The 27,805-nt window shown below is 40.7% G+C and overlaps 1 protein-coding gene across 2 annotated transcripts; it reads right to left on the bottom strand.

Moving 5' to 3' along the window:
* Positions 1-4,477: 4,477 nt before the first annotated feature.
* On the bottom strand, positions 4,478-22,943 carry LOC149274390 (protein EURL-like). 2 transcript variants are annotated; one of them, XM_089505558.1, is made up of 4 exons: positions 22,817-22,943; positions 6,479-7,003; positions 5,746-5,808; positions 4,478-4,641 (listed from the first exon to the last, which is right to left on the bottom strand). In XM_089505558.1, exons 1-4 carry the CDS (start codon positions 22,941-22,943, stop codon positions 4,478-4,480), a joined length of 879 nt encoding a protein of 292 aa, XP_089361684.1. The 2 variants fall into 2 exon arrangements, with proteins under 2 accessions (XP_089361684.1, XP_089361685.1); XM_089505559.1 differs by having other exon boundaries at positions 4,478-4,638.
* Between the last annotated feature and the right edge of the window lie 4,862 nt (positions 22,944-27,805).

Here is a 27,805-nt window from a genome sequence, read left to right as displayed (position 1 = left end):
GGGTTTAGAGCGCTTCTAATACAGGTAAAGCTGGTTTGTGCAATAAGACAACGTTACGGGCGTGAACAGACATTTATTCTCTGGTGTATCTGTATGAATTTTACTCACTCAGATTAGTTATAATGATCTTGATCGTGCATTATATAAAGGGCTAAGCCGTGGACTATTACTATTGTCCTCTAGATTGTAAGCTTGCGAGCCGGATCGTCTATTCATAATGTATCGTTTTGTCTTAGTCTGTACTGAAACAAGCACTGCAGAAATTGTTGGGGCTATATAAATAAATTCAGATTTATTGATGGACAACTACCTCGTACCTACTTGCTCTGACGGGCTAGAGAGCCTGGCCGTATCTTATCCAGGAGCCCCTTCACTAATCACGCATTGTTGCCTTTCATATGTTGTACAATAGCTTACTTCATGGTGCTACGGGTGCCTGCAAATCTTAAGAAAACTGATCTTTTGCTCAGAAACAATAAGATTAGAATATACTGTTAATTCAGATCCTTATTGACAGTCGGCTCATACTGCCAAGTACTATAATTTTGAGAGAATTAATGGTTTAGTGCCTAAAAAAAGCCCACAGATTATTTCCACCTTTCCAGTAACACTATGATTTTCTTGTTCTCTGCAAGACTACAATCTACCCAATGACTTCCCCTTGCACGTCTGTTCACTATTTAACCATTCGCACACCATTAGACATACACACACATATACGTATATATATATTCCCCCCCCAATCAATTAACACACAGTATATAAATAGATTTATTTTTTTTATTCCAAACTCCTGGAAACAAAATACTGGAGTACATTGTCGGCAATAAAGCAAACGAAAAACAGAAACATAAGAAACAGAAAGGTAAAGCAAATAAAAAAATACAATACTTAATAAACAGTGCCACTTTCCAAAGTGAAATACATTTTTGCATTTTCAGTATTTTCAAACTCGTACCGATACTTGGGGGAAAAAAAAGACTCGGGCTCCTCTAAAGCATTTAGATTAAATATAAAGGGGCATTTTATGACCTCCTCGTTACAAGAACACAAGTTACCTTATGACTGGCCAGGCAGTGAGGTTTCCCACATCTTGGTAGCGGGTAAAAAAACAAAACAAAAAAAACCAAATCCATGCTTTGTAGAGCCTCTAATACAAGGCCATCCAACCACAACGCTTCTGTTTTACAGCTCAAGAACCACCATTGTTTTCTTTACATTGGCAGATGTCATGCCATCTCAAGACTTGAAATAGCATCTAGAATGCATATCATGTTTCTATAGTATGTCTGCCCTCTCAATAAAATAAAAAAAACAAGTAATTTCCTAAAAATTTAAATAATTGAAACGGGTCTTTAAATAAGGGCATTTTCATGAATATGTCAGCAGTAACTCCTAAAATCTGGCAGTCATAATCTCTACTCACAATTGTTTAATATAATGAGGAAGTACAGAACATCTGGCACCACAGCTGGAGACCCAAGCAAAACCAGAAGCATTCTGGGAATGGTAGTTCACAACAGATGGGGTACAAGACATCCTATGTTTGTAGCTAAAGGAAATACTGCGTACAAAAATTTCTCACTACATTGAGTATCTTGAAAATTTTTAAAATTAAAATGAGGAAACTCTGCAACCAATGGCAGACAAGCAGGGCTGAGATTCCATTTCCTATTGGCTGGTAACAGTTCAACAAGTTGGTTCTACCACCAGACACTTTTTGGGATTTTGTCTTGGTTTCTAAAAACGTAACTTCAGAGAGGAGTTCTCTCACGTCAAATATTTTATGCAAAAAAATACTTCTACAGGGAAAATTTACAAGCAGCATTCTATTTGAAAACTTTGTCCTGCTTCAGCATAAACTCAAGGTCCAGAAGAAAAATTTGAAAATTTTTGGTTTAATCTCGTTATCTCGTTCTGTGAAAAATCGATAAAACATTTTAATTGTACTGGAAACGCACAAACTTTGAATAATAAAAAAAAAGTAACAAACTAATAGCACAAAAACTGTAACACCCAAAATCCACACAAGCAGGAGACAATTTTGGGGAGATTGACCAAGGCGGGATAAATAGTAAAAATGTCACTTTGGGTAACTTAGCTTAAAAATAAAAATACATTACAAAAAAAATAAAACAAACAAGGCTGGGTTTAGCTGCATGAAACAGGAAATACAATACCTAATTTTTTGGGGGGGATTATTCATTAAATCAGGAACTGACGTGAACATTACACAAGTTATACACACCAACTTCATTATGCATCATGAAGGGTCGGCTTACTAAACTGGAAGATGATTCCTGAACTTTACCCGCATTAGTCGGAGGTTATTTACTGTGCAGCTCTTTTGTAAAGCTGATATCACATTTTAGGCAGCAATTTAACTGCTTAAATTAATACATAAAGAAGTATAAGAACTACAGTGGGATTGAGGCTTAAATGGAAAATTACACATCTCCCCTTTAAACTTCTATTGTTTAATATGAAAAAAGAAAAAAGACAATTATCCCTGTTCTTAATACAGCCTCTACTCCTTTACAATACGAAATACAATATCTGTAAACTTTATCTTATTTAGAAACGTGGGAGAATATTGCAGTCCGGGCATAATGCCTGAAACAGGGTTTAGGAGAGAACATCACATTTCCATAATGAAACGTTTAGCACAAAATTAAACAATTAATTAATAAAGCACATTAATTTTTGGCAAATAATGGTTTATGTGCATTCTTCGTGGATACCGTTCACAATGTTGCCCTTAAATGGGGCATCCGCTTAGGTTAACCCTGCGTTAACGGCCATCTGTATTACTATGCTCAGAAAATCCACGCTGAATGTAACATTTTTATTTCTTAAAAAATAGCTTAATCATAGACTACCCTCTAACGTAGAAAATATTTGCTTATTTAATTTATAATATATACCCACCATCTAAATAATACCTTTGTAAAGGGAGGGGGTCGTCTAAATTTTATTACCAATATTTTTGAGAGATATTAAAAAAGATCTAAGTCTGGATATTAAAAAATACACAAACCAAACATTACTGCATCTAACAGTTTTACCATATCCCTGTAAGTATTGCATAGCAATATAGATTTAAAGACTGGGGCACAAAATCTGTACCCACCCAGATATCGGACCAGAATTCTCACCAAAGTCTGGTTATAGGTTTTAGATGAAATCGGTAATTCACCCGTTGGTGTAACATATCATAATGATCAAATCATTTCTTTCAAAGCACCAATACATAATACAGTAAAATTGTGCATTTTCTTTCTTTGACAAAACTTTACTTTAAATACAATTTATGAAAATAGAAAAAACCCCCAAATACTATCAATTAGTAAATGTGACCAGATTGTGTTAAGACTTAATGCAAATGTCACACTTCAAGCACTAATCTAAGTGAACACCCCCCCCATAGTGAAAAGAAAGCATTCATTCAACTCGATAAAGAAATGGAAAAACATGACCTGCAAAATTAATAGGCGGCCTTTAAATGTTATGGATGTTCACCAGGATCCTAGAAACCAAAATAATTCAGTGCTTCGGTATAAAAAAACCCCGCTAGGAATCAGCCTGATGTATGACTGAACACCATTATCATACACAAAACGTCGACGGTCTCCTACCAACACTTACGCAGGCTTATACTGAATTATCAAGAAGTACCCAAAATAGTTTTCTTTGTGAAAAAAAGTAGATTGTAAAAATGTATCATTGTAAACATGGAAAACGGTACAAGTTCAAGCAAAACATGTATTTCCTCCGATCTCCCATTTTTTTTTATTTTTTTTTAAATGGAAAGAAAGAAAATCTTGCATTTTTATCAAGGCTTAATAGAGTTGCTTTTCAGTACGGATCCAAAGTTGCTTTCTGGAAGAGCCAGATACAGAAATTCAAGTCAATACACAGAATCGAAACGTCAGAGTTTTGACTGCAATCTTTGCAAAATAGGCACAGAAAATGTGTGCAAAGTATTGTCCCATTACCGACCAATATCCACAATATAAATTTATTTATTACGTGGTTGCGGATGCTTTTATTGCCTTGCGTTTGGTAAACGTAAATCATAGCTGTATTGTGCCAGACACAAATGCATGTTGGCAGTAGTCTTTTTTTTCACAATAGAAAAAGGCAAACAATTGTGTTTTTTTTTTTTTCTCATTTAAAATTTACTTTCAGTGCAAAGAGAAAAATATGCGTTCTAAAGTCTTTTCTGAATTTTTTTTTTTTTTTTAAAGTTCTGATAAAAAAAAAATTGCTTCCATTCAATGAAAACCAGAAAGGGCCACATGGGCAAAACAAAGCAGAAGAAATTGCTATCCAAGCATAACTTGTTTTTGTTAGTTTTCTTTATCCACCAAGGAAGAGATTATTATAAAAAATATTTTGAAGGTCGTTGAAGTCATATAGCCTGGTGGTTTAGAATGGCTGGTGGGGTCTTTCAGTCACATATATTTATATATATTATTCAGTTGTTGGCCACATTTGCTTTCAATCCAGCCCGACCCATCTGCAAACACGGCAGTTTTGAGCAGTTCTTCAGCAGTTGCTCAATGGCTATGTGACGCACGTTGAGCTCTGAAGATAAGGAGTCCTTCTCCTGCACGACACATGTGAGGTCCTCAAACACTTCTAAAATAAAAACAAAATGGGGGGGTGAGTGTACACAAAAAGGGTAAATGTAGCATTTGCAACTTATTATATATTTATAGAACTGCATTTAGCAGCATAACTGTTTCAGAGAAACAAAATTACTATTTTACATCATCATAAAGTTTCCACCAAAGAGAAGTTCTCATACAAAGATGGCTGCCCCGTGATGCGTGCATAGGGTAGCGTAGCCATAGGGAACACTGAATATGCCATGACTTAGATTAGGTTAAACAGACCATCTACAGAAGGATAGTGACATTTTGGAGAGAGTTCTAAAATGTTAAATGGCTTGCAGGATAAAAAATATCAGGAAAGACTAAGGGATCTCAATACGTATAGCTTGGGAGAAAGAAGAGAGAGGGGATATGATAGAAACATTTAAATACTTAAAGTAAAGGGAAATTTATTCGCGAGGAGAAATGTTAGGTAAAGAGGCCATAATCTAAAACTAGAAGGTCAATGTTTTCAATGTAATGGAAGTAAATGTTGCTTTGCTGGGAGGGTGGTAGATAAACGGAACAGCCTCCTCAGGCATGGTAGAGGCTGATACAGTGAGGGAACTGAAACATTCATGGGACGGACATATCCTGAATCCAAGAGACGACTGATTGGGGTTTACGTTTGGGCAGGCTAGAGTAGACGGGCTCGATGGGTCTCATCTGGCATCAGATTCTACGTTCCTATGTTACAATAACCTTTTCGGCATAGATAGGACATAATATTTACACAAATGGGCTAAGCTACATATTAGACATGCCCGAGTCCCTTTAACTCACTGCAGGCATTTTAGCTTTTAATAATCCGTGTTCTAAAAATAAGCCACAAGGATTGATAATCTTTACTGTAACCTATAATTAGCGAGTGGCTAAGATTACGCCCCATCCCCGGCTCGTACGAGACACACAGCGGTGCCGGCTACAAGCCAAGCTGTGGGTGGGTAAAGGTCTGCTTGTGAGACGACGCGTGGGTTTCTGTTTCAATAGATAACAATTCACTGCTTTTGCATGATGAGAGTTGCTTACATTTTCACCCGTAGACTAATATCTAAAAGGTTACACACATACGTTTTGGAGCAGGATTTACCATTGATTTGTCGAAGGAGATTTTCATTTAATTGTTCTAGTTCTTCAGCGCTCATTAAACTCACTGGAGAAGGAAATAAAGAGGAAAATCAAGTAACACAATATGGGCATCTGAAACCAAGATAAGAACCCTGGTTGAACATTTGGTAAATACAAGGAGGTTCTTGCAGATTAGATCTATTTTTAATAAGAGCGGAGCAAAGTTGCCAAAAACAGACCCCATACCATATGAAGGAATAAAACCCATGTCCCTCGTTCCCTTGCTAGAATTAATAGGTGCAGGCGGATTTTAATTACGTAAAGTTTTAACTTTGTAAGAACATCTACCGAGTCCTTATACAATTGGTTTCAACGTCAATCAACTGATTGTCCTTTTTTTTGTTCACCGCGGCCCAAGACAAAACTCTTTAGGCAGTTAAACCACCGTTGCATTAAGCCAGATGTGACCTTGCGGTGTCTTCCACCAAACAGCCAAGATTGATGCTTTTCATTATTCCGATTCACAATGTTGGCTGGGTAGCCATGTCACATTCTCTTTGCCTTCGAAGCAGTTACTTGATCTCAAGTGTTTCACCTTGGGCAACCGGCTAATTTACTACATTTCGGGAGCCAGACGAGAATTTTAAAATTAATAGACAATTGACAGCTTCTATGGAACACTCAATATAAAAATAGCACGCATTTCATCATTAATTTAATCCATAAAAATAAAATTAAAAACAAAAATAGCTTACGTTCTTCCTTGCTATATTGCTGGTATCTCCTTGGAATCCTAGCGCCGGGATCAAGGCTGGACTTTTCATTGTGTTGTGCTTTACTGGAACTAGGCCACAATGCATTGCTATGGCAGAATGTGGCACCGGTATTCTGTAACACGCTCATGTTGAATTCCCCAGAATTGTTTCTATCCAAAATTCCTGGGGCACAATTAGACACGCCAGACTTAAGCCACTTTTCAGAATATCGTGGCACTTGTGAATCGTACTGAGGCAGTAGAGTCCTATCGTTCTGAAATCGGAACTTGCAAAAATTGAGCTGAGAAGGCTTGGAACAGTCGGAATTGGAATACAAGTCTTTATTCTGTGCGTACTGAACGATCCAATTAATTTTTTTGCTCAAAACAGTTTTCACTTCCTCATACGGACTCTTAGCAAGTTTGGATCGTGAACAATCCTGATTTGCAATTTGATGGTATTTCTCAAAACAGCCCTTGTGCCCTCGTAGGGATCTGGTGTGTAGAAGATCAGACCTTGGGATTCCTGAGCAGAATGAAATTGAAAATGATGTCAAAAGGTTGAAAGTGTATTAGCCTCAACAAAACAGACACACGAAAAACATCAACATAATAAAAAACAAATGCTAGGAATCAAACGTCTGAATGGCAGTTAACAGTTTCAGAAGGCACAATGGGTCTAGATCATGGCACTGGACATTATAATCGTTTATTTATAAGGTGCCAACTATTTACGCAGCGTGCCTTACAATACATATATTCAAGGAATAACAACAAGATTGGAATTGACAAACCAATGACAAGTTAAACATAGCTAACACTAATAAACAAGCAGATGGTTGAATAGTCAAGGAATACAATAATGCCACCAGACTGGAGTCTGGGGTGAAATAATCAGTTATAGTCCTCAATTCACCAAACAGACCTCTTCCAGTGTCCATGAGCATTAACATGTTGGGTCAAAGATGGTCTTTCAAGAGAAGAAAAAAACCTACGCGACACAATTTTGGTGTGTTAACCACACTTTTATTAAAAGCAACACACCAAAATTGGACAGAAAAATTCCACAACAATATTACTATATATATGATTAACAGCAATCACACTCCTATCATACCCAGGCAACCAGTACATGCTAGAACCTGGGCATGATAGGAGTGTGATTGCTGTTAACAAATATATATGATATATATATTATTGAAATGTTGTTTTTGTTCAATTTTGGTGTGTTATTTACTTTTAGTAAATGTGTGGCTGTTTTTATTTTTTTATTATTATTAATTATTATTATATTTTTTTTTGTTGTTGGTGGTGGTGGTGGGGGGGTCATTCTCGGTTTCGGCCAGGTGAATCCTGAATTTTCGGTTTCGGTCTAGAGTTTTCACTTTGGTGCATCCCTAATATATAATGCAACATCTTGTCTGAATAAGTGGAAGATAAGCGGAACCGTCTTCTGGTATAGAGTATAGTAGTATAGGGTAATACAGCATAATTCATGGGATATATAGAGCATATAAGGCATGAACAAACAAAACCCAAATGGTTCTTCATCTCCTGACGTTTTCCGTTTCCATCATCTAATCATTAAATCTGGCACTCAGATCGTGTAGGTCTACAAAATTCATCCTGCAGAGCATTAATTGCACAAAAAAGTATTTTTCTGATTACTTTACTCTTATTTTTGCCTATTTTGCCTTCTTGTCTAAAACTTCATACATTCTACAAAATCCATTAGGAAACTTAAATTGAACTTTAATTAATACGCAAAATGTGAAAATACGGCATTTCTTCACACCAGAGAAGGAAGATTATCATTCTTCCGAAGATAAGAGGTAAATGTGCTTAACACAAAAACGGCATTGAAAATCCCTGCTGTGCTCAATCCACGCACAAGAGAAAAGTTAAAATGAGAATGTTTAGGAAGGCTGAAAGCATCACTATAAGAGCAGGTAGGACTGCGGCGCGCAGATAGGACAGAGTATATTTTAATTTCATGCTTATTAGCCTGGTTTTTTTTTTTTAGAACAGTTAAGAATATGAAGTATCGGCTTTAAAAATTGGGGCAGCCATCAAAGTGAGACTCTGCAGGGAGCTCAGATTTCCGCGGCCAAAAAAACTAAGCGGGCTACAGGGGAAAAAAAGGTTTTTTTCCTGCTTCTAAGAGACATATTGTTACTATGGGGGTCAGTAAAACTTCAATAACCCCCCCCAATATTATTTTGAGCAGCAATGGGATTACCCAATCTCACTGAAAATGGAAACTTGCAAAATATATCAAAAGCATCAAATATATTAAAATAGCTTGCTCAAAGTCCGCTCACTTGTCTTTTTTTTAAAATCTCTTTATATAGGATGTCTCAGTGGAGGAGGACATGCAGATGCCAAGAAAGGGTAGTTAAGATGGCTGCTCTCAATTTGAATCTATAGACGGCATTAAACAAAATCATTTGGCGCACAGAACTATAACATTCAGGGTTATAAAAAAAAAAAAAGCAACAGATTTTTTGCAAGGCAATTCAGGGCCTGAATCCCACGAGTGACAGTTTAGCGATCTCCAAAGTAGTGGTCTTGAATTTTGGAATTCTGTCACCCGTGCGATTAAGAACTGGAATTACCTCGCAGTAAATCTGCCATGTTTCAGCTTTAACCAATATTAAAATGTATAGCACTGTATTTTTACTCAAGGAGAAATCTTTCTTCCCCATGGGTCTTTCCTTTATCCTCGTCTGTTATCTGCATACCTGGAGGCTGCCATTTTTATCAGTCATGTGATATTTTAGGTGACTTTTCCTACTTAATAACCTTACTGAACAGTTTATTTATGGCAACGCCAATGAGGTCTGTTGTTCCTTCATAGACTCTCATTAGTCAGAGTGTCTGAGTGCGGGCAAGACTGAGCCATTGCTTTTCGCTATACCTGGGAACTTTCCAAATGAGCTGACCCTGGGGCTTCTCAAATATTAACCCCTTACAGCAGACTATGTAGCGACTCATCAAACGTGTTACCCAAATAATGCTTAATACTCATGGAAACGTAATGGAGTCACCCGCATTAAATCATGGATATAAACCATGACATACGGGTAGCAAACACAGTAATTAGGAGTCTCAGATATCATCAGATCAATGTAGAGCATAAATAAGTCTCCAGACCCTGTGACCCTGAGCTTGGAGCAAAAACCCTAAGTGTTCCCAAGTATCCTTATCACAGGCAGTATAAGGAGTCGGGGTCTTTGTATAGTAGATTGGGATAACAGAACACATACAAATAGTTAATATGGGGCTGCCTGAAAACACTATGCAAAAACTAGAACTAAAAAAAAATAAATACTTTTTTTTTTTTTTTATCTGATACTAGTTATAAGATAAAAACAGATGTTGGAAGTCGAAAGTCCCCTTTAAGTCACCTAAACTATTTGCATTAGCACGAGTTATTTCAGCAAGAATAAATGGAGCGTGCTTGCTTAACCCCTTAACGACCTTTGCTGGTTCAAAAAATTAAATAAGCTTAGAAAGTGATCAACGATCACTTTCTTCGCTTAAACGGCGTTACTGTAATGCCTCGATGTCGAGGCATTCAGCAAGGCCGAGATCGGCATCGGGGGCCATGTCTGGCCCCTCCCCGGGGCGTCAGCAGCCGCCATACATTGACGCCCGTTTTAAAAGCGTTTAGCCTCGATCAGGAGGCATCCAGCGACACCAAACACTTACCTCTGGATGGGCTGTGAACGCTCCGGAGAGCGGTCACAGCCGCAGCTGCCGGTGATCTTCGCCATCAGCAAGATGGCGGCGGCCCGGGAAAAAAACTAATAAAGATGAAAGAGTTCGCTAGATGGTCTCCAGACCCTCAAGAGAACTCTGGCTCCACTTGCAGGTTGAATACAGGTACTGCACTCAACCATGCAAGTCAATGGAGCCCAGCTTTCTAATCACAATGTGATCAGTAAAATATAAAAAAATAAAAAAAATGTGCTAACATTTAAAAATAATTATGCAGTGATGTCACTAGATTAACCATCAAGTACCAGCAAAATGTGTAAAGAAAATATAAAAAAAAGTATTAAAAAAATAAAGTTTATTATTTTGAGCAAGTGCTAAAATTTCTCAAAAATCTCAACAAAGAGTTAAAATAAAAGCACTTCAAATACCCAAGGGGTGTCTAATATAAAAAAAAATGGCTGATGGGGTAAATTGGAGTGGCCGAGCTCAAAGATGAAGAATCAAAAGCTCAAATGGAGAAAAAAAAGCGCACTTCCCAAATGTGGCATTTTAAATCTCAAACAACACGACAAACCCATGCATGTGGGGTTTCACTGCACTCAGGAGATGTTCCTGAACACACATCGGGATGTTTGACAGTGACATATACCAGAACCTGTATATCTATAACTAAAGTACAATTTGTGTGAAAAAAAAAATAAAAAAAAATTACTATTACAAAAAGTTTGACAAAGTGTAGTTGTATAATTGGTGCATGAAAAGGGTTAAAATAACAGCATTTGGAATACCCTGTGGTGTATAGTTTTCTAAAATATATGGTTTGACGGGGTTAAATTGAGTTAACCGGCTTCAAAGATGTTCCAAAGAGGAGATGGAGGCAGACTGACCAGATTTGTTAAAAAAGGTTTGGAAATGCTGCTTGTACTTATTGCCCTATAACTTACAAAAAACGGCAAAAAAACATAAAAACATTGGGTATTTAGCTAAATTTTTTACTTGCTTTTTTAGGTGAGTAAAAGATTTTTCAAATAAAAAGTCATAAAAAGCCCATGTTGTCCTGAAAAAACCAATATATAACTTATGTGGGTACACTAAATGGGTGAGGAGAAAATTACAGCTGAACACAAGCACCACAAAAGTATTAAAACAGCCTCGGTCCCACAGGGTACAAAAAGAAAAAACGAGCCCGGTCCTTAAGGGGTTAACTTCTATTATTGTTGTGCGTTTCATGTTGTAAGTAGTTAGGCATGATTTTAAGTCTTTCCGCCCCATCAACTGAAATTAATCCAACAGAGACCGAGGTTCGCCTCCATTTCTCACACAGTTTCCAACTCAAGCCATAATTTGCTTTAACAGCAGCGAGGAGGAGGTTTATCGGATCACTGAAGCGTTTGGTTTTTTTTAGCCAAGTAAATTCCAAGCAGACTCCACCAATTAAACTATATGTGGCGTCCCTACGGCAAACTTGCAAAGGAGAATTGTTTGGAAGAATAAAAAAAGTCTATATGCTAAATAACTCTCTTTAAAGGCAAAAATACAATGCGCTATGAAGCAAACACTTGAGCCGGCGTATGATAGGGGACGGACATTATGGTTATATATATGTATGTATGTGTCTAGGTATACTGATTGAAATAAGAAGTGAAGTTTCAAGCCGCATTAAAACAAGAAACTAGTTAAGCTAAAGGGATGCCAGGGCTATCATCTCAGCTCACATGCACAGCCCAGCGAGGGTCCCTTGTTATTTAGCAGCCTTTTACTGCGTGGGGTTTGTCGGCACCGGCGGCGATGCATGAGTGCTCAGGTGTGAAGCCTCCATCTGTTTGATATCATCACAATCCCTAACCGGGAGCCTAAACCGAGCAATAATAATAGCGATGAAAAGCAGAAAATACACATAAAGCCAGCAGATTCTGCTTTTTAAGTCTCACCATTATTTTTTTTGTTTTGTTTTTGTTGCATACCATAAACTTTAAGAAAAAAAATTCCAGATTCACACATAGACTCCAACTGAACAGCTTAAGGGATGAAGTGCAAGTACTAAGATACTGAGCTTTGGGAGCCACGAAATTTACCACTAAGCACATAATGACATGTCCTGATGAAAGTCAGTAATGACTGAAACGTCGACTTGACTTTGAATAAAATGAAATTGTCAATTTAAAGACCTGGAGTGCTGACCATCTTTTTGAAAGTGTTTTATATGGAAACTGCTGGTTACTAGCACCGGGCTTGGAACATTTGGAATGGTGTGCAATGGACTCTGTGAGTAAATATATATATATATATATATATATACACACACATATATACATACACACACACACACACAAAACCATTGTGTAGAATGCATTCACAATTTAAAATTTATAAAGACACGGAGGCTCCCATTATGCTTATCTCTTTTCTTTATTCCCTCAGCAGCAAAGAAGAGGAAAAAAAAAAATGTTAACAAAACAAATATATGTAAAATAGGTAAATACACCAATCACAACACATATGAGCGTCCAATAAGGGACCTCCATGGATACCCCTCCTCTTCCTATATAATAGCTTGACTCCATAAACCTTCCTCTTTTCTTTGCTGCTCCCTCACATAAGTACACCATTTATTTGCTCTGTGTTACTCATACTGTGATTGGTTATTTGCCTTACATATGTGATTGTCTTCCCCTCCGTTTTCACTCCGGTCAGGGGGCGGTTGTGCCTACCTCATCCGGAGTACCTCTCGTTTGCCGTTTCGTTTGTTGTCTCTCCCGGCTGCCTGACGCGCTTGCTTCGCGTTTGGCGGCCATTTTCTGTTTCCAGTTTCTTCTTCATTTAGTTCCTTATTCGCGCATGCGCGCGTCAGACGTCAGGCACACGGCGGCCGTCTTGGAACAGGTTTGTATCCTTTTCTTTGCCAGGTCTCTGTACGTCACTAATGGTACGTATTGTGGCGGCCATTTTTTCTGTTGTACCGCGCGGTTTGGTGCCTGTGATCGTTCTCTCTGTGCCTCCTTGCCGTTTTTGGTGTTTTTTCATCATTCCCCATTCGTTTCTGCTCAACCAGGTGAGCTTTTGTTGGTGTGATGTTCCCTATCAGGTCTACTTCCTCTGCTGAGATGCCAGTAACTTCTGGCCAGAATAATGTTGCTATCCGTAATGAGGGTACACACCTGGGTGATTCCCAGGGGGATGTTATTTCTTCTGAGGAATTCCATACTCTCCTTGATGCTACTATGACAAAATCCATTACCCAGGCCTTGCAATCAGCTATGGGACTTATGTCCTCTAATATTACCCAATCTATCTCCTCTGCCATTAAAGCTGCTCAGATTCCTTCCATGCCCTTTAACCCTGTTTTGTCTGGGCAAGAAACTTCTGAGGCCTCCGCTAAATCCCACCATATTACACATTTGCCCTCCAAAACTTCTATGACGGACAAGGTACGCCCTGTCACTGAGGACGTGGTCACACCACGTAAAAGAGCCCACCTTCGGGCAAAATCAATGCGGAGATGGAAAAAGGCTAAGTCCTTTTCTGACTCATCCGACTCTGAGTCGGTATCTGGAGAGGCTTCAGAGGTGTCATTTGATTTTGACCAGGCCGCTTGTTCCTCTTATGGGGATACGGCGCCCGGTGACGGAGACCAGACGAGTCCCGTCCGCCACCCAGCTGATAGGGATGCCCTTGTGGACCCCCAGGGCGAACCCCTTTTTGATCCCGATACTCTGCAGAACCCCAGATCGGCGGAGTGGTTTCCTACACCTCATGTTGCTCATTACGTGGCCTCCAGGGTAAGTAAGCCCCTGGATAAGGTGGCTAGAAATAAGTTAAGGGCAGAATGTCCTAGGCCGTCTGTACCCGATGACGCCTGTGCCACGCCTGAGGTGGACCCCAAGATCGCGCAATTTTTGGGGAAGTCGGGCTGGAAGTCAAAGAAGGGACTGGAATTCTCCCTTACGAATTATCAGGATAAAATCCTGGATATCCTTGGCCCGACTACCAAGGCTTTTGATATGGTGGAGGCGGCCCTGTCCGATAATGCCACAGTGGACCTTATGGTGCTGCGCGGCTGGTTACAACGCGCTATTTGCCTTATCGGCAACGCCAATACGGCTGTGGCGTCAGAACGGCGCAAAGTCATTTTACTTAAAATAGAACCTAAACTGGTTAATATGGCGGTATCTGAGCCTGGCCCACAGGCAAAAGGTCTCCTCTTTGGCGACTCTTTCGTCAAGGATCTGGGCTCCTTCGTTTAGAGGCAAGGTTTTTGGAGGGGCCAGCAGACACAGGGGCCGTCTACCTGGCCGCAACTCCAGAGGACCATATTCCGGTCCCCGAGGCCCCGGTTTGTCCAGGTCACACTTTCAGGACCACAAGCAGACGTCCGCACCTTTCTTTCCCCAACGGTCACGCCCATGACAGAACAGAGGAGCTAGAGGGTCCTATGGTGAGTACACATCTCCCCTTTTTACCTCTAGATTCTCAAGTCGGGTGCAGGCTCCGGTTTTGTGTCGGTGCCTGGAGATCTCTGACATCAGATCCTTGGGTTCTAGACACGGTGTTGGGTTACCATATAGATTTTGTTCAAACTCCCATTCAATATCAGTTCCCCAAGGTGATACGGTTTTCCGAGACGGACAAGGCATTGGTATCCGCGGAGGTTCAGGCTCTGTTCGCCAAACGGGCCTTATGCCCTATCCCCGGCGATACGCCAGGGTTTCTAAACAACCTGTTTTTGGTGGCCAAAAAAGGCGGGGGTGTCCGTCCAGTGATCAACCTTCGTCCACTAAATGCATTTATAACGTATCAGCATTTCAAAATGGAGTGCATACATTGCCTACGAGATCTCTTGCAGATTGGATGGTCAAGCTCGACCTGCAAGATGCTTACCTGACGGTCCCGATAGCGACGGAACACCAGGACTTTCTCCACTTCGAATGGGACTCGCAGAGACGGAAGTTCACGTGCCTTCCGTTCGGCCCGTCATCGGCCCCTTGGTGTTTCACCAAACTCCTGAAGCCGGTGGTGGGCAAACTACGAGAAAAAGGAGTGCGTCTCATCATTTACTTAGACGACTTGCTTATTATGTCTCAAGACGTAGAATCCCTAAAGCTTCATCTGTCGTGGACAACATCACTCCTGCAGAACCTGGGTTTCCTGAGTAACTGGAAGAAGTCGGACCTCGTTCCATCTCAATCCATGGAATTTCTGATCGACTCGATTCGCGGATCCACGCATCTGCCATCCTCCAAAGTGAAATCAATCAAGAAGGAGATCAGGAGGGTGCTGGGACGTCCAGTCATCTCCATCCGGAACTTGGCGCGGATAATAGGAACATTATCGGCATCCATACAGGCCATCTTTCCCAGGCCTCTACATTACCGTGCATTGCAGCGTCTGAAGAACCGTTCCTTACTCCAGGGACTATCGTACGACGGAGCGGTTCCAATCGATTGCGAGGCAAGGGAGGAACCGTCTTGGTGGTTAAGCCACATTGATGCTTGGAACGGGAGAGCGATTTTCGGTGTTACCCCCGATGTGGTGATAGAGTCCGATGCCAACCTCGAAGGTTGGGGAGCCAGATGCGGTCCTTTCTCCACAGGGGGCAAGTGGTCGCTGGAGGAAAAGAGACTCCATATAAGTTGCCTGGAACTTCTGGCAGGCTCATTCGCCATTCAAAGTTTCTTGAGGGACTCGTTAGGCTGCTCCGTACTCCTTCGTCTGGACAATGTGTCGGCGGTCAGGTATATAAACCATCTGGGAGGCACAAGGTCCCGGGAACTTTCGAGTCTGGCCACGGAGTTTTAGCAATTTTGTCTGGCACACAACATTGCGGTTTAGGCGGAGCATATCCCGGGGATGACCAACTGTGTCGCCGATTGGAATTCTCGTCATCTCAAGGATTCCGGGGATTGGCGCTTACTCCCCTCGGTCTTCGATCAGATCTCGGGTGTTTGGGGCCCATTGGGGATAGATCTCTTCGCTTCTCGGCTGAACACCCAGCTTCCCAGGTTCTTCAGTTGGAGGCCGGATCCGGAAGCTCTCGCCTCCGACGCGTTTCTGCAGGATTGGTCTTTCCGCAGGTGTTATGCCTTTCCACCTTTTTGCCTTCTGGCACGGATGTTGCTCCATCTCAGACGTTGCAATACCTTGCTCATTCTGATTGCCCCACTATGGACCACTCAGCCATGGTTCCCGACGCTGTTGGAGATGCTGGTGGATGTTCCACGTTTGCTCCCTTCCAGCCTGGATCTGGTGTCAGATTTGGACGGGTGCCCTCATCCTCTTCTTAATCAGGGCCTGTTGCCCTTGATGGCTTGGATGGTTTCAGGGGACCCTGGTGTGTCCAGGGAGTTTCGAGATCGACTCAGGACCTCTTGGTTGGCACTTGGGCCCCAGGAACCAGACGGGCTTACGGTCATGCCTGGAACATGTGGGAACGTTGGTGCATGGGACAACGTGTGGATCCCGTTTCGGCTTCTGTAATGGTGATTCTCTGTTTTCTAACAGAATTATTTGACGGTGGTTTGGCCTACCGTACAATTAACGTGTATAGGACGGCTATCTCTGCTGGTCATGTGGGCATTGTGGGTGTCCCAGTGGGGAAGCAGACGGTTATATGTCATTTGCTTAATGGCATGAAGCTGGCTCGCCCTCCTCGGCCTTAATTTTTTGGTCGCTTGGCCGTTTACTGCCCTTTTGTCTCTTCAGCAGTTGTCTGCCAAATTGGTCATGCTGTTTTGTCTTATTTCATGTAAACGTGTGTCTGATGTTCGGGCTTTAGATATCTCAGCTAGATCTTTTACTCCGGAAGGTGTGAAGTTTGACATCTCTAGGCGTACCAAGACGTCTATTACCTCAGTGTTTTACCCTTTTCCTCACCAACTTCAGTTATGCCCTGTGGCATGTCTTAAGGAATATGAGGTGAGGACGGCCCCCTTTAGTTACCTCTCTCGTCCTGATCTGTTCTTGTCTCTTCGCAGGCCTCATTTTCCAGTGGCTACCACGACTTTGGCTCGTTGGGTCAGATGGTTGTTGGGGTCTGCAGGTGTCGACACTTCTGTTTTTTGGTCCCCATTCTACGAGGGGGGCCATGGCATCTAAGGCTGCATCTCTGGGATGTCGGTTGGAGGATCTTCTTAAGGCAGCTGATTGGTCCGGGGAGTCTACGTTTTATTTCAAGCCTCTGATCCATTGCTCTTCTGTGGTTATTGGCCAGCTTTAAACTAGCATAATGAGAGCCTCCGTGTCTTTATAAATTGCCTGATGATTTTATAAAGACACGGAGGCGAGCATTATTCCCACCCTATATATATTTTACGTTTTTCTTCTTTTTATGGTTGTTTCTTTTGTTTCCCACCCTTTCGTTTTATATGCATTGTGATTGTGATTTTCTTGTTATTATACATTATTTTCCATGCTGTTATATGTATATATTTCGGCTCGTTAAATGCTAATCGTGTGATTTACTGTGTTTTTGTCTGTTTCTGGTTCAATTCTCTTCTCGGTCTCTTTCTCCTTTCAGCGTGAGGTCTCTTTGGGGTCCTACTGTCGACTGGATGATGTTTTTTCCATTCGTTTCGGTGGTTGAGGTGCGAGTCCTTTTGTTCACCGGAGTTCCTGTTTTTGTTCGGTTTTTCGGCTGTTCTTCGGTTCCAGTTCAAAGAAAAGAGGAAGGTTTATGGAGTCAAGCTATTATATAGGAAGAGGAGGGGTATCCATGGAGGTCCCTCATTGGACGCTCATATGTGTTGTGATTGGTGTATTTACCTATTTTACATATATTTATTTTGTTAAAAAAACATTTTTTTCCTCTTCTTTGCTGCAGAGGGAATAAAGAAAAGAGATAAGCAGAATGCTTGCCTCCGTGTCTTTATAAATCATGACTTTACGTCATAATTTAGTAAAATCTGGCAACTTTGTACTCTGCGAAAGCAACGTTTAGTCAAAAGTACAGATAGAAACATAATTTGAGGACAGATAACCATTTGTCCAATCGCATACTGGCTGATTTATTGCACGATAAACTAAACTGACGAGGTATAGTATTAATCTTTATTGTTTTATATAGCGCCATCATATTCTACAGCGTTGTACAATAGGGAAAACAGAAAAACAAGACGTAATGTATATAACATAACATTTCGACTTCTACAGGATGGAGTCTGCAACAGAATTAGTAACTAAACCCTCTCTCTCAGCCGGACCCCATCTGCTGCCGGGGTGGCAGGACGGGAATGGGTCGCTATTGGCAGACAGCTCACCATCCATTTGCCTGCCATAGTAGATGGGTTATATAGACGCGCACCAAGCACCATAACACAGAAGGAAAAAATTATATAAATCTAAAACAAACAAAAAACTGCCAACAATAACGCAGGGAGTGAAACCATTAGAGTTCCTAATGTGTTCTGCTAAACGTTATTGCTGGGAGGACCAGCGTGGCTGGATTTTTAACAGATAAAGCAGCTTCCATTTCCACAGGGTGAGCATCTCTCGGCTCATTAGATGTGCGCAGTGTAACAGACCCAGTTCTGTTAATTCCTTATGATACGACTTGATTACGCAGATTTCAGAGAGCAGAAGAAAGCCCCCCATTAGCCCCCCCAGCACATTAAAATGCACAGAATGGGATAGCTTATCCTAAGCCAGAACGACACAGCGGGACATTAAATGCATTAAATATATGGCTTCGGTCAGCTGTTTAGCATAACCTCTGGTGTTTCGGGGTCTCTAATAATTATAAGACATAAAAACTAATTGATAACGAAAAGCATTATGTTTCCGTAAAGAAAGACAATTTTTCTATGCTTGTGTTTCATTCCAGCAACTCAATGAATATTACAAAATATCTACTGCCAACCCCTTTAAAAAGCTGGCATTTAAAAAATTTAAACTTCCGAACGTTTCAAATGGTGCAAGAGGGCTGCTTGAGTAAGGGTGGGATATGGAGATACGGGTAGTGGTGGGTTTTACCAACACAATTTACAGTCTATTAGCCGCTATTCTGTAATCTATTGGGTAAAGCATTACGAGTAAGAACGTACGTTATTTACATTATTCAGTTACATATTATAGTAACATGGAGGCAGTCTGAGCCCTAAAAACAGAGGGATGGGGTATTTGGGTCTCAAAGTGGGACTGCCCCTCATAAAACAGGGACACTCGGGAGGCTGGGTCCAAAAGCAATCTACACCATGATAGCCAACTGTTCGCATTCGTACTATTTGACAGCAGATAAGAACCATGGAGCCCATCTAATCTGCCCATTTTTCCTGATGTAAAGGAATGCTTGGCCATATTCATGCCTATTCCATCATGTTTAAAATCCCCTCACTGTATTAGCCTCTACCATATCTGATGGGAAGCTGGTCCATTTATCTACCACCCTCTCTATAAAATAAATCTTCCTTACTTTAGATCTAACCTTCTGACCCTCTAGTTTTACATTTTTGACTTCATCCCTCTAGTACTTTGTTAAATCTGTTTAAGTATTTAAATTTCCATCACTTCTCTCTCGTCTTTCCTACGAGCCACCCAACATTAAATAAATGGATTCTGTATGGAGTCTACCGTAGTATAACCTGTATCTACACTATTTTTGTGAACTTGCAAGTCCAAATCCAAAGATGATATATTTTGGATGTGAAAAATTAGTGTTTTTAGGGGATCATATACAGGGATCCACAACGGCCATTTGTTATCCAGCAAAGTTAAATGTGTACACGACAAAAGATCATTAATTTCACAAGAGGTATAACTTCACGGGGCATCTGTGGCAGGTTTATATTAAAAAAAAAAAAAAAAAAAAAAGCCAAAAACCAAACACCGTGCCTTTCATGTGATCTGTTTGAAGTACTTTCACACAGATCCCTGCACACTGAGACCTTATTTGCACCTGGGGCGACTGACACATTAACTAAATGAGGCAATGTACAAAAAAAAATAATTAGTCTTGGTGTCCGAACCCAGCGATGGACTGTGAATACTTGAAATTAAAGAGAAGAACAAATAACATTTCCAGGCTTTAAATAAAGTAGTTTTCAGATGAACAATGAGCCCATCCCTGCCCTACATGAACAGCTCGAGGGGGAAGCACACCTTCCTCTCTTACACGCCGTTCCAAATGCATATTAAAGGGACAGGATCATGAAAAGATTAGAGTCTATTTAATTATACACCCCATTCGCTTCCTTTGTCGAGGTGGCGCGGCACGGATGTGGCTTTATATAGAAACAGCTCTTTTGTATTGCAAACTAGTGTACAATTTAATGGAAATAGGGGGGTAATTAATTCCATTGGACCAAGATCTGCTTTTATATGAGAAGATTCAGCTTTCCATCAGAATATCCCTTTAATTACGTTCTGTTGTCAGCCTCCACGTCACAGGCTTTAACTAGAATACCAAAGTATGCAATTATACAGCGTGCAGGTAATAACAGGCCTGGAGGGCCGCACTTCCGAGGGAACACCAAAAGTTATTGGAGTAGAGGAACGATTCACTACAATTATTCAGCAGAACGGGATGCGTTTAATAGAAAAATAACGTAACATTTTACAAGCGTATATAATGATGACTGGTGCACTGGGCGATGTAACACGGGGCTAGGTGTTCGTTGTTCTGGCAAACAATGGGTCGGAACTTTAACTACTCCAGCAAAACATTAGTAATTGGAGTCACACTAGTGGTAAATCAAGGCGCCTGGATCACGTAACAAGCTGCTTCTAGATTATACATAGAATTCATCATCAGATAAGAACCCTTCTGCCTACATAGTCTGCATAGATTGTTTTATATGCTTATCCCATACATGTTTAAATGTCCTCGCTGTATTAGCTTCTACCACCTTTGCAGGGTTATTGTGCTGATCTACAACCCCTTCAGTAAAAGTAAAATGTTCTTAGACGTTTAACAAGGTCAGCATGTTATCAATGGGTCAGCAGAGGGTTTAAGAGAAGGCATACCCCAAGGATAAAGGGGTGCAAGAAGTGAAGTCACCGAGCTAAGCCAGGCACTGGAAAGGTTACAAGCAAAGATTTGTAAATGCTATGAACTGGCCTGTATTTGTAGCTTAGTCACAAGATAAATGTGTTTACCCAGACTGCTTGAAGAAGGCAGCTATCATGTGTCTTCACTAGATTGTTTACAGCAATAGAGGAATTTCCAGCAGAAGCTTCATAGTCACGGCAAACACTACCATGATCTTAGGGGATTACCTTAGTGGAGGAAGGGGCATTGCAGCGTTCAGCCCCAGCAGGCACGGCTAGTCCTTACAACACATGGGCCACAAAAATAGTTTAGAATTGACTCTGAAGAATGCCATATTCAGCTCTTCTGTCTATATTGTTTACAGACACAGGAAAGCCCAGCTCCTAAGCGCTGACCCTCATTCATAGATTTTAACCTTTTCATTAGGTTTGAGGCAAATGCCCTTAGAAACTTCTTTGTAGCAGCAGGATTAGAGGTGACCTTGAGGCATACAGCCTCAATAGGCTCTCCATACCGGCTATTGTTTACTAAACGGATAGTCTACTCTAGGGAATGTTTAAAGGGACACGCCAGCGTGAGCCATTTTGCAAATGCATGGGGTGGGGGGGGTTTCTGCATTTGTCCCCTTTCTCCACCGTCAGAAAGAAGATGCATTTGGCTGGCTCTGCTGAACGCTGCATACAGGGATCTGTTTAGACCCCATTGTGCATGAATAAATCTACCCCGTTTATTTCAATGGGAAGACGTTCCTACCACTGACTGACAGCTTCAATTGGCCAATCAGTGGCAAGAAATGTCAGATCGTGAAGGGAGAAGGCAACTTTTACAGCACGTCTGCAAATCCTGTCGGGCAAGTGCTTTATGCTTTATTTATTTTATTTTGGAAGAATGTACTTTTAAAACTTTCTATAGCGGGGTGTCGGGTGGGGAAATAATATACTATTATACATTACTATACTATATATTAAAGAGCATGGCTGGGGTGTCCCTTTAAAGAAAAACTTAAGGGTATGATTGACTTCCATAACCCAACCAGCCCAAGAAAACAATCCACCCTGTACTCCTACTCAGTGTCTAGTAAGAGTAGGAACAGGAGACAATTAAAATTACCGAATCACATAACACATAATTCTCGCTGTAATTTCTGAAGCCTTTATGCATTATGGAGAAGTGTGCCATTCAGAGCTTGGAGAAGAAGAATAAAATATCAAGTACAATTCCACAACCCCCCCGCCCTTAATGCAGTACTAAAAATAGTGTAAAAGAAGTTAGACACATCTAACAAGTGTTTAGTCTAGTCTGTGCTCCAGAGAAAGGGAACCCTTACTGAAGAATAAATAATACAAAGATCTGGTATTAACCAACAGTCCCATCTATCAATTAAAATTTTAAACCATGATAAAAAAAAAAAAAAAGTCCACAGCCTGCAGAAAGGACAAAAAGTCATCCTCTGCAGATGACTCTTTATTACATCAAATAAACACAAGTTAGAAAACATGGACATTTTCAATAGCATTTTAGACCCCTAAGCAGAACGTGTCCAATAGTCTCAAGTTGATGAGATATAAATACTCATACTGGACAAGAAGTTGGCTTGCTCACATCACACATTTGAGAAATAACAAGACGAGACACTCTTACCCTCGATGCTTAGCTCGAAGCAGATGTGGCAGAATGACAAGGTTTCAATGTCCGTGCCCAGTTTACAGATGCTGCAGACGTTGTCATCATTCAGATCGATGTTAACGAACTGTTCCTCTTCAACCATGGCGCCCCTGGGGAAATAATAATTAAAAAAAATTCTTCAAGTAAAAGGAAGCAGTACACACAAATTAAAGATTAACATGTAGAAATCACAAAAATGTTGTCCACCCCTACTTCCAGTTTCTGCTTTTTCTCTAGAGGGCAAGTTTAAGGAAAGGGTACATCCGGCCACCCGAGAATGAGAGATATAAGCTCAAGGTAGCTTTGGTGCTCAGAAGCGTCAGATCCTCAATTAAACAACGATGTGCGAAACAATGAAGCACTATAAGCCATCACCAGGCTAACAGCGGCCAAAAACTGGGAATTGCTATCCAGCAATGGCCCCCTGTACCCCTACCTGGGGTAAGTAAACAAGGTTTCCTGGTATCTTTCGCCTCCCCTCAGACTTCTGTCTTTAAAATATTAATACTGGCTACGGGAGATATGGATTTCATGTGTATCAGGAGACAAGGAGAGAGGGAAATAATCTATTTCTCTTATAATGAGTCTGGGAGTCATACACCAATTTGTTTTCCACGAGGGAGGGTGGGCTGCTTAAGCACACAAACCATTCACTGTTTTGTTTGAGAAGTCTGATCAAAGCCCTAATGTGAAAAGTACAAAGCGACTGCGTTCAAAAGGCCTACAAGAGAAATAATCAAGTGGAAAATGCTAGGGGCGCCGACATATTGTCAGCAAGAAGCCACGTACCATATAATGGTGGGGGTCGTGGACTTACACGCGTGGCTGCAGTCACAGACGTGATGCCTCGTCTCACAATTTGGGCTCTGTTCATTTATCACGGAAAGAAAATAAATTAAAGCTCTATATGTAGGAGGACATTGGCGACTCCAACAGCGATGCTAGATCTGGCTATAATATGTTGGGCAGAGCAAACACGGAAAAAAAATAAATAAATTATTTTTTTCGTACGATAAAACCTAAATATCAGTATAACCCTATTCTAAAATTCTACAAGAAGGAAATGAGAAAGTACGCAAATCTAAGGTGTCCAGGGACTGAAAAAAATTCCGTAAAGTGACTTGATTCTCAGGAAACTGTTGAATTAACCTAACAAAAAATATATATTTATAAATATCTGCATAGAAACATAGAATTTGACGGCACAGAACAACCATTTGGCCCATCTCATCTGCCCATTTTTCCGGTTGTAAAGACTTCCCTCGCTGTATTAGCCTCTACCACTCTTGATGGGAGGCTGCTCCATATACCTACCATTAAACAAACTTCCGTACATTACATCTAAGCCTTTGACCCTCTTATTTTAGAAAGTTCGCTATAGAGTTTAGATCACTGTATGTGATGGAAATACCCACCGTTTTCTATATGTCTTAACTTTAGGTTTAGTACATCTACTGCTAGGAGCACAAGAACGCATTATCTCTTAATAGGATAAGGTGCAGGCTACATGTAGAGCGTTTATATTTTGGAATATCCTACAGAATGCATCACATTGTAAAGGTCTGGATTTTGTAAATACGGCAAAACAATCCTATTAAAACTCCATGTGCTAAGGGCCTCCCTGCTGGGAACAGACGCCGCGCCAATCTATTGCTAAACAACTGCACTTTATAGTGTGGTGACTGCGGGGAGAGACAAATGGCGTGTGTCAGCTATATAGAAGTGTGAAATGTAGTAATGCTTTAATAGTACACCAAGTGCATCGTGTTCCCCTTATGTATTTATTGTGGACAGTGTATGACAAAGTTACACAACAACATATTACTTTGTGATTATAGTCCTTTACTTAAAACAAAAACTATTATATATATATATATATATATATATATATATATATATACACACACACACACACACAATCGTACAGCACTGTATAATTTGCTGGCGTTTAAGAAATAAAAGCTAATAATAAATATACATACAAAATAGGAGACACAATTGTGATGTCAAATAGCGCAGCCACCATAGCAACCTGTGGAATTTTCTTTGAGATTGTACCACTTTTTTACCAGTTTGCCCCAGAGTCGTTTCTTTGTATTGATTCACGGATCAAAGTACTATGGAGAGAAAGGGTTTGTACGCCTGCAGGCAACATTTCTTGATAAAGGCCTTGGGCCCTAGGAGTTGATAGCAATGTATCTGCTTATCGTAGATCTTTTCTGGTTAAAGATTGGAACCTAAGTAACTCTACTTAACTAACCTTAGATAACCCTTATCCGATTATCCGAGACACAATCGTATTTACACTGTTTGCTCTATAAGTTCCCTCTACCCTTGTGTGCAACGCCGTTCACTGAAGATCGCGCGCATGTACACACACACACACTTTGTTTTAATCCTAGAGGTTATTAGTACTTCTACACAAGCTCACATTATTACTTTAGACCATCCCCCAATTTCTCTTTATACGGACTCTAGTGTATCCAGAAGCACCAACTCACATGTTTATTTACATTATTTATAGAACACAGGCAGTAATGTTACAATAGGGAGAGCGAATACAACCAAATGTACAAATTTACATTGAACATTAACAGATGTAAAGACATACTGTTATAGCAGGAGAGGAGGGCCCTCTATACACATACACACATATATTACTATAGAGCCTGTACTGTATGGGGTCTCTGTTTCTTGAACATACGCTAGTTACAATCTGGTACTTATAACTATTACAAAGTTCTTCATCCTACAAAGCCAATGTAACTACACAAGTGCCTACACAAAACTACACTAGTGCAGTACAATAATGTCCCATTCTTGAACACACTGACAACTGCACAACAGAAGATATTTCTACCAAAAACAACACGGTAGACGCACTCCGATACACAGGTCCTATACACAGGCACACATTAGTGACACTATTACTATAGAACGAGGATAACAGATAAACCCGCACGGCATCCGTAATCGAAGCTGAAACGTGTTAATAAGATGTAAAGTCACACAAGTGCACCAGGCCTGTGTCAGGATACACTGTAGTTATTACACAATGTTATTACGTCCAAACTGTGTGTCTGTTCAGATACATTGCAGTCACATTCTGTCTTACACACAGTCCAGGGATCTGCAGTCTCTTGTATACGGTCATTCCTTTGTCCCCACTCATAAGTTACACTGTCACATCTGGTTAAGGCTGCACTGTACAGCGCAGTCACTGACATTGTTACATAGTTATCTGTACTCTCTACAGACAGGCATTACTGTGCAGCCCTCTCTATTGGGTACACTGTAGTAACTCCTATAATCCCCCTCCTCCCCCCAAACACCCTAGCCCCATGAGCTTACACTTTACAGCACAGGACAGTCACTTACATGACCCCAGTGTCCTAGAGGGTGAGCGTTCGCCTCCTTGGCTCACTATTGTCTACTTCTCACTGATCCAGCGTGGACATCCCCAGCTTGCTCACCCACTCAGGCTGCTGGATGGTACCAACTGTTTAAAGGGGTGTTGAAAGAGTGAGGACCTATCTGAAGCTTTCAGCTCGGGATACTAAAACGACTTGGGTATTTTTCCCATGTGACGTTTATAAAAGGACACTCGGTCTCCGGGAAACTACTAAAAAAAAAACGGTATCACCCACTTACTGCCTAGATGGTTTTCCCCGAGCTCTGAACTACATCATATTTGTTCACAAACATAATTCCCAGTTTTCAGGCTAAACCATTTTACATGGGGATGCACACTTTGTCTACCGTAAGCGCTACTGAGCATTGGTTAAGATAATTTAACTATACGCCAGCAACAAAAGCATCAAAGTAATAAATTAAATACCGTTCGGAGTGATTGACGGGCGATGACACTGTCTATCCTGCCAGCGGAATGGTACAGTCCGGTTTGTATATCCCCCTCGGAAAGTACACGCTGTTCTCTACGTCATGTAAGGGAACCGAAGGCAGAACGGAAAACACTGTAGGAATTAGGCCACACCCCCTACATCTGATTGGCAGCGTTGCCCATAGCAAAAAAGGACATCACGTTCCCGCCTATTTCCGGTTAGTTCCTGCTGGGTAGCTGTGCTGTGTCCCGCAGTTTTGTTGTGATTTTATTAGTTTTATATGTTTGGTCTCGTGGTTAGCACGTTAACGCATACTGGAATGTTCTGTTAGCGTTTAGCGCCACTAACATCACGTATTATAATGTTTGTACAGCATGTGACAAAGACGGGTTACATAACGATAATAGTGTGTGAGTGGTCAGTCTGAGAAATAAAATCTCAAGTGTCAAATAGTTGTGGCCAGCCGTATCTATCTAGCTAGCTATTCAAAACCTGAAAATTAGAGTACTCAAAAGGCATTTTAAAGGCTCTCAGGAAAGGAAAACATTTGAGATGAAAATAACATGTATTAACGCCATAAAAGAGGGACTTAATGTGGGTTCTGGTTTCCTGACACACTATGAGAACTTCATACGGACGTTCATCTTAATGCTCAATGTGTGTCTAATTGTTATTGTCTCTGATGTGTTTATTGGTTTCCCTAGGCTTATTTGTTCTGTAATTTTGGTTATCTCTCTACCTTTCTGCATTTTTCACCTCCAGGCCAAATATTTATGACACCCCCCTTCCCTAATACCATCACAACACAATTTATAACCTCTGTCATGTTGATTAGTTTTGCTTCGGACCTGATGAAGGGAGGATAACTCTCGAAAGCTTGTCATTTAAATATTATGTTAGTCCAATAAAAAAGGTATCACTGCATACGCTGCAATACTCTGTTTTTTGACATCGTGTCTACTTTACTAATGCGGCTAAACCCATTTAGATCATATATATAATGAGGTAATAATATATTTGATTTACAGCAATTTACACAGCCCCTCTTCCAATATATAATAAATATAAATACTTAAGGGGTGCGACTAAACTAGATATAGGTGTCAACGGGCCCGGACCGGCT

Source organism: Sceloporus occidentalis, unplaced genomic scaffold (assembly GCF_023333645.1).
Source record: "Sceloporus occidentalis isolate IW3139 unplaced genomic scaffold, rSceOcc1.0.p SCAF_334, whole genome shotgun sequence".
NCBI lineage: Eukaryota > Metazoa > Chordata > Lepidosauria > Squamata > Phrynosomatidae > Sceloporus > Sceloporus occidentalis.
The sequence above is the reverse complement of the archived record's forward strand: the minus strand, read 5'-3'. Positions and strand labels throughout refer to the sequence as shown.

What these genes read in the sequence shown, in the direction of transcription:
- LOC149274390 (XM_089505558.1), bottom strand. Translation starts at nt 22,943, where the DNA reads ATGGTTGAAGAGGAACAGTTCGTTAACATCGATCTGAATGATGACAAC. An exon ending in CTTCGAGCTAAGCATCGAGG is followed by an intron (nt 7,004 to 22,816) that starts GTAAGAGTGTCT and finishes CATTCTGCTCAG; the next exon opens with GAATCCCAAGGTCTGATCTT. An exon ending in TCTCCTTCGACAAATCAATG is followed by an intron (nt 4,642 to 5,745) that starts GTAAATCCTGCT and finishes TTTTTATTTTAG; the next exon opens with AAGTGTTTGAGGACCTCACA.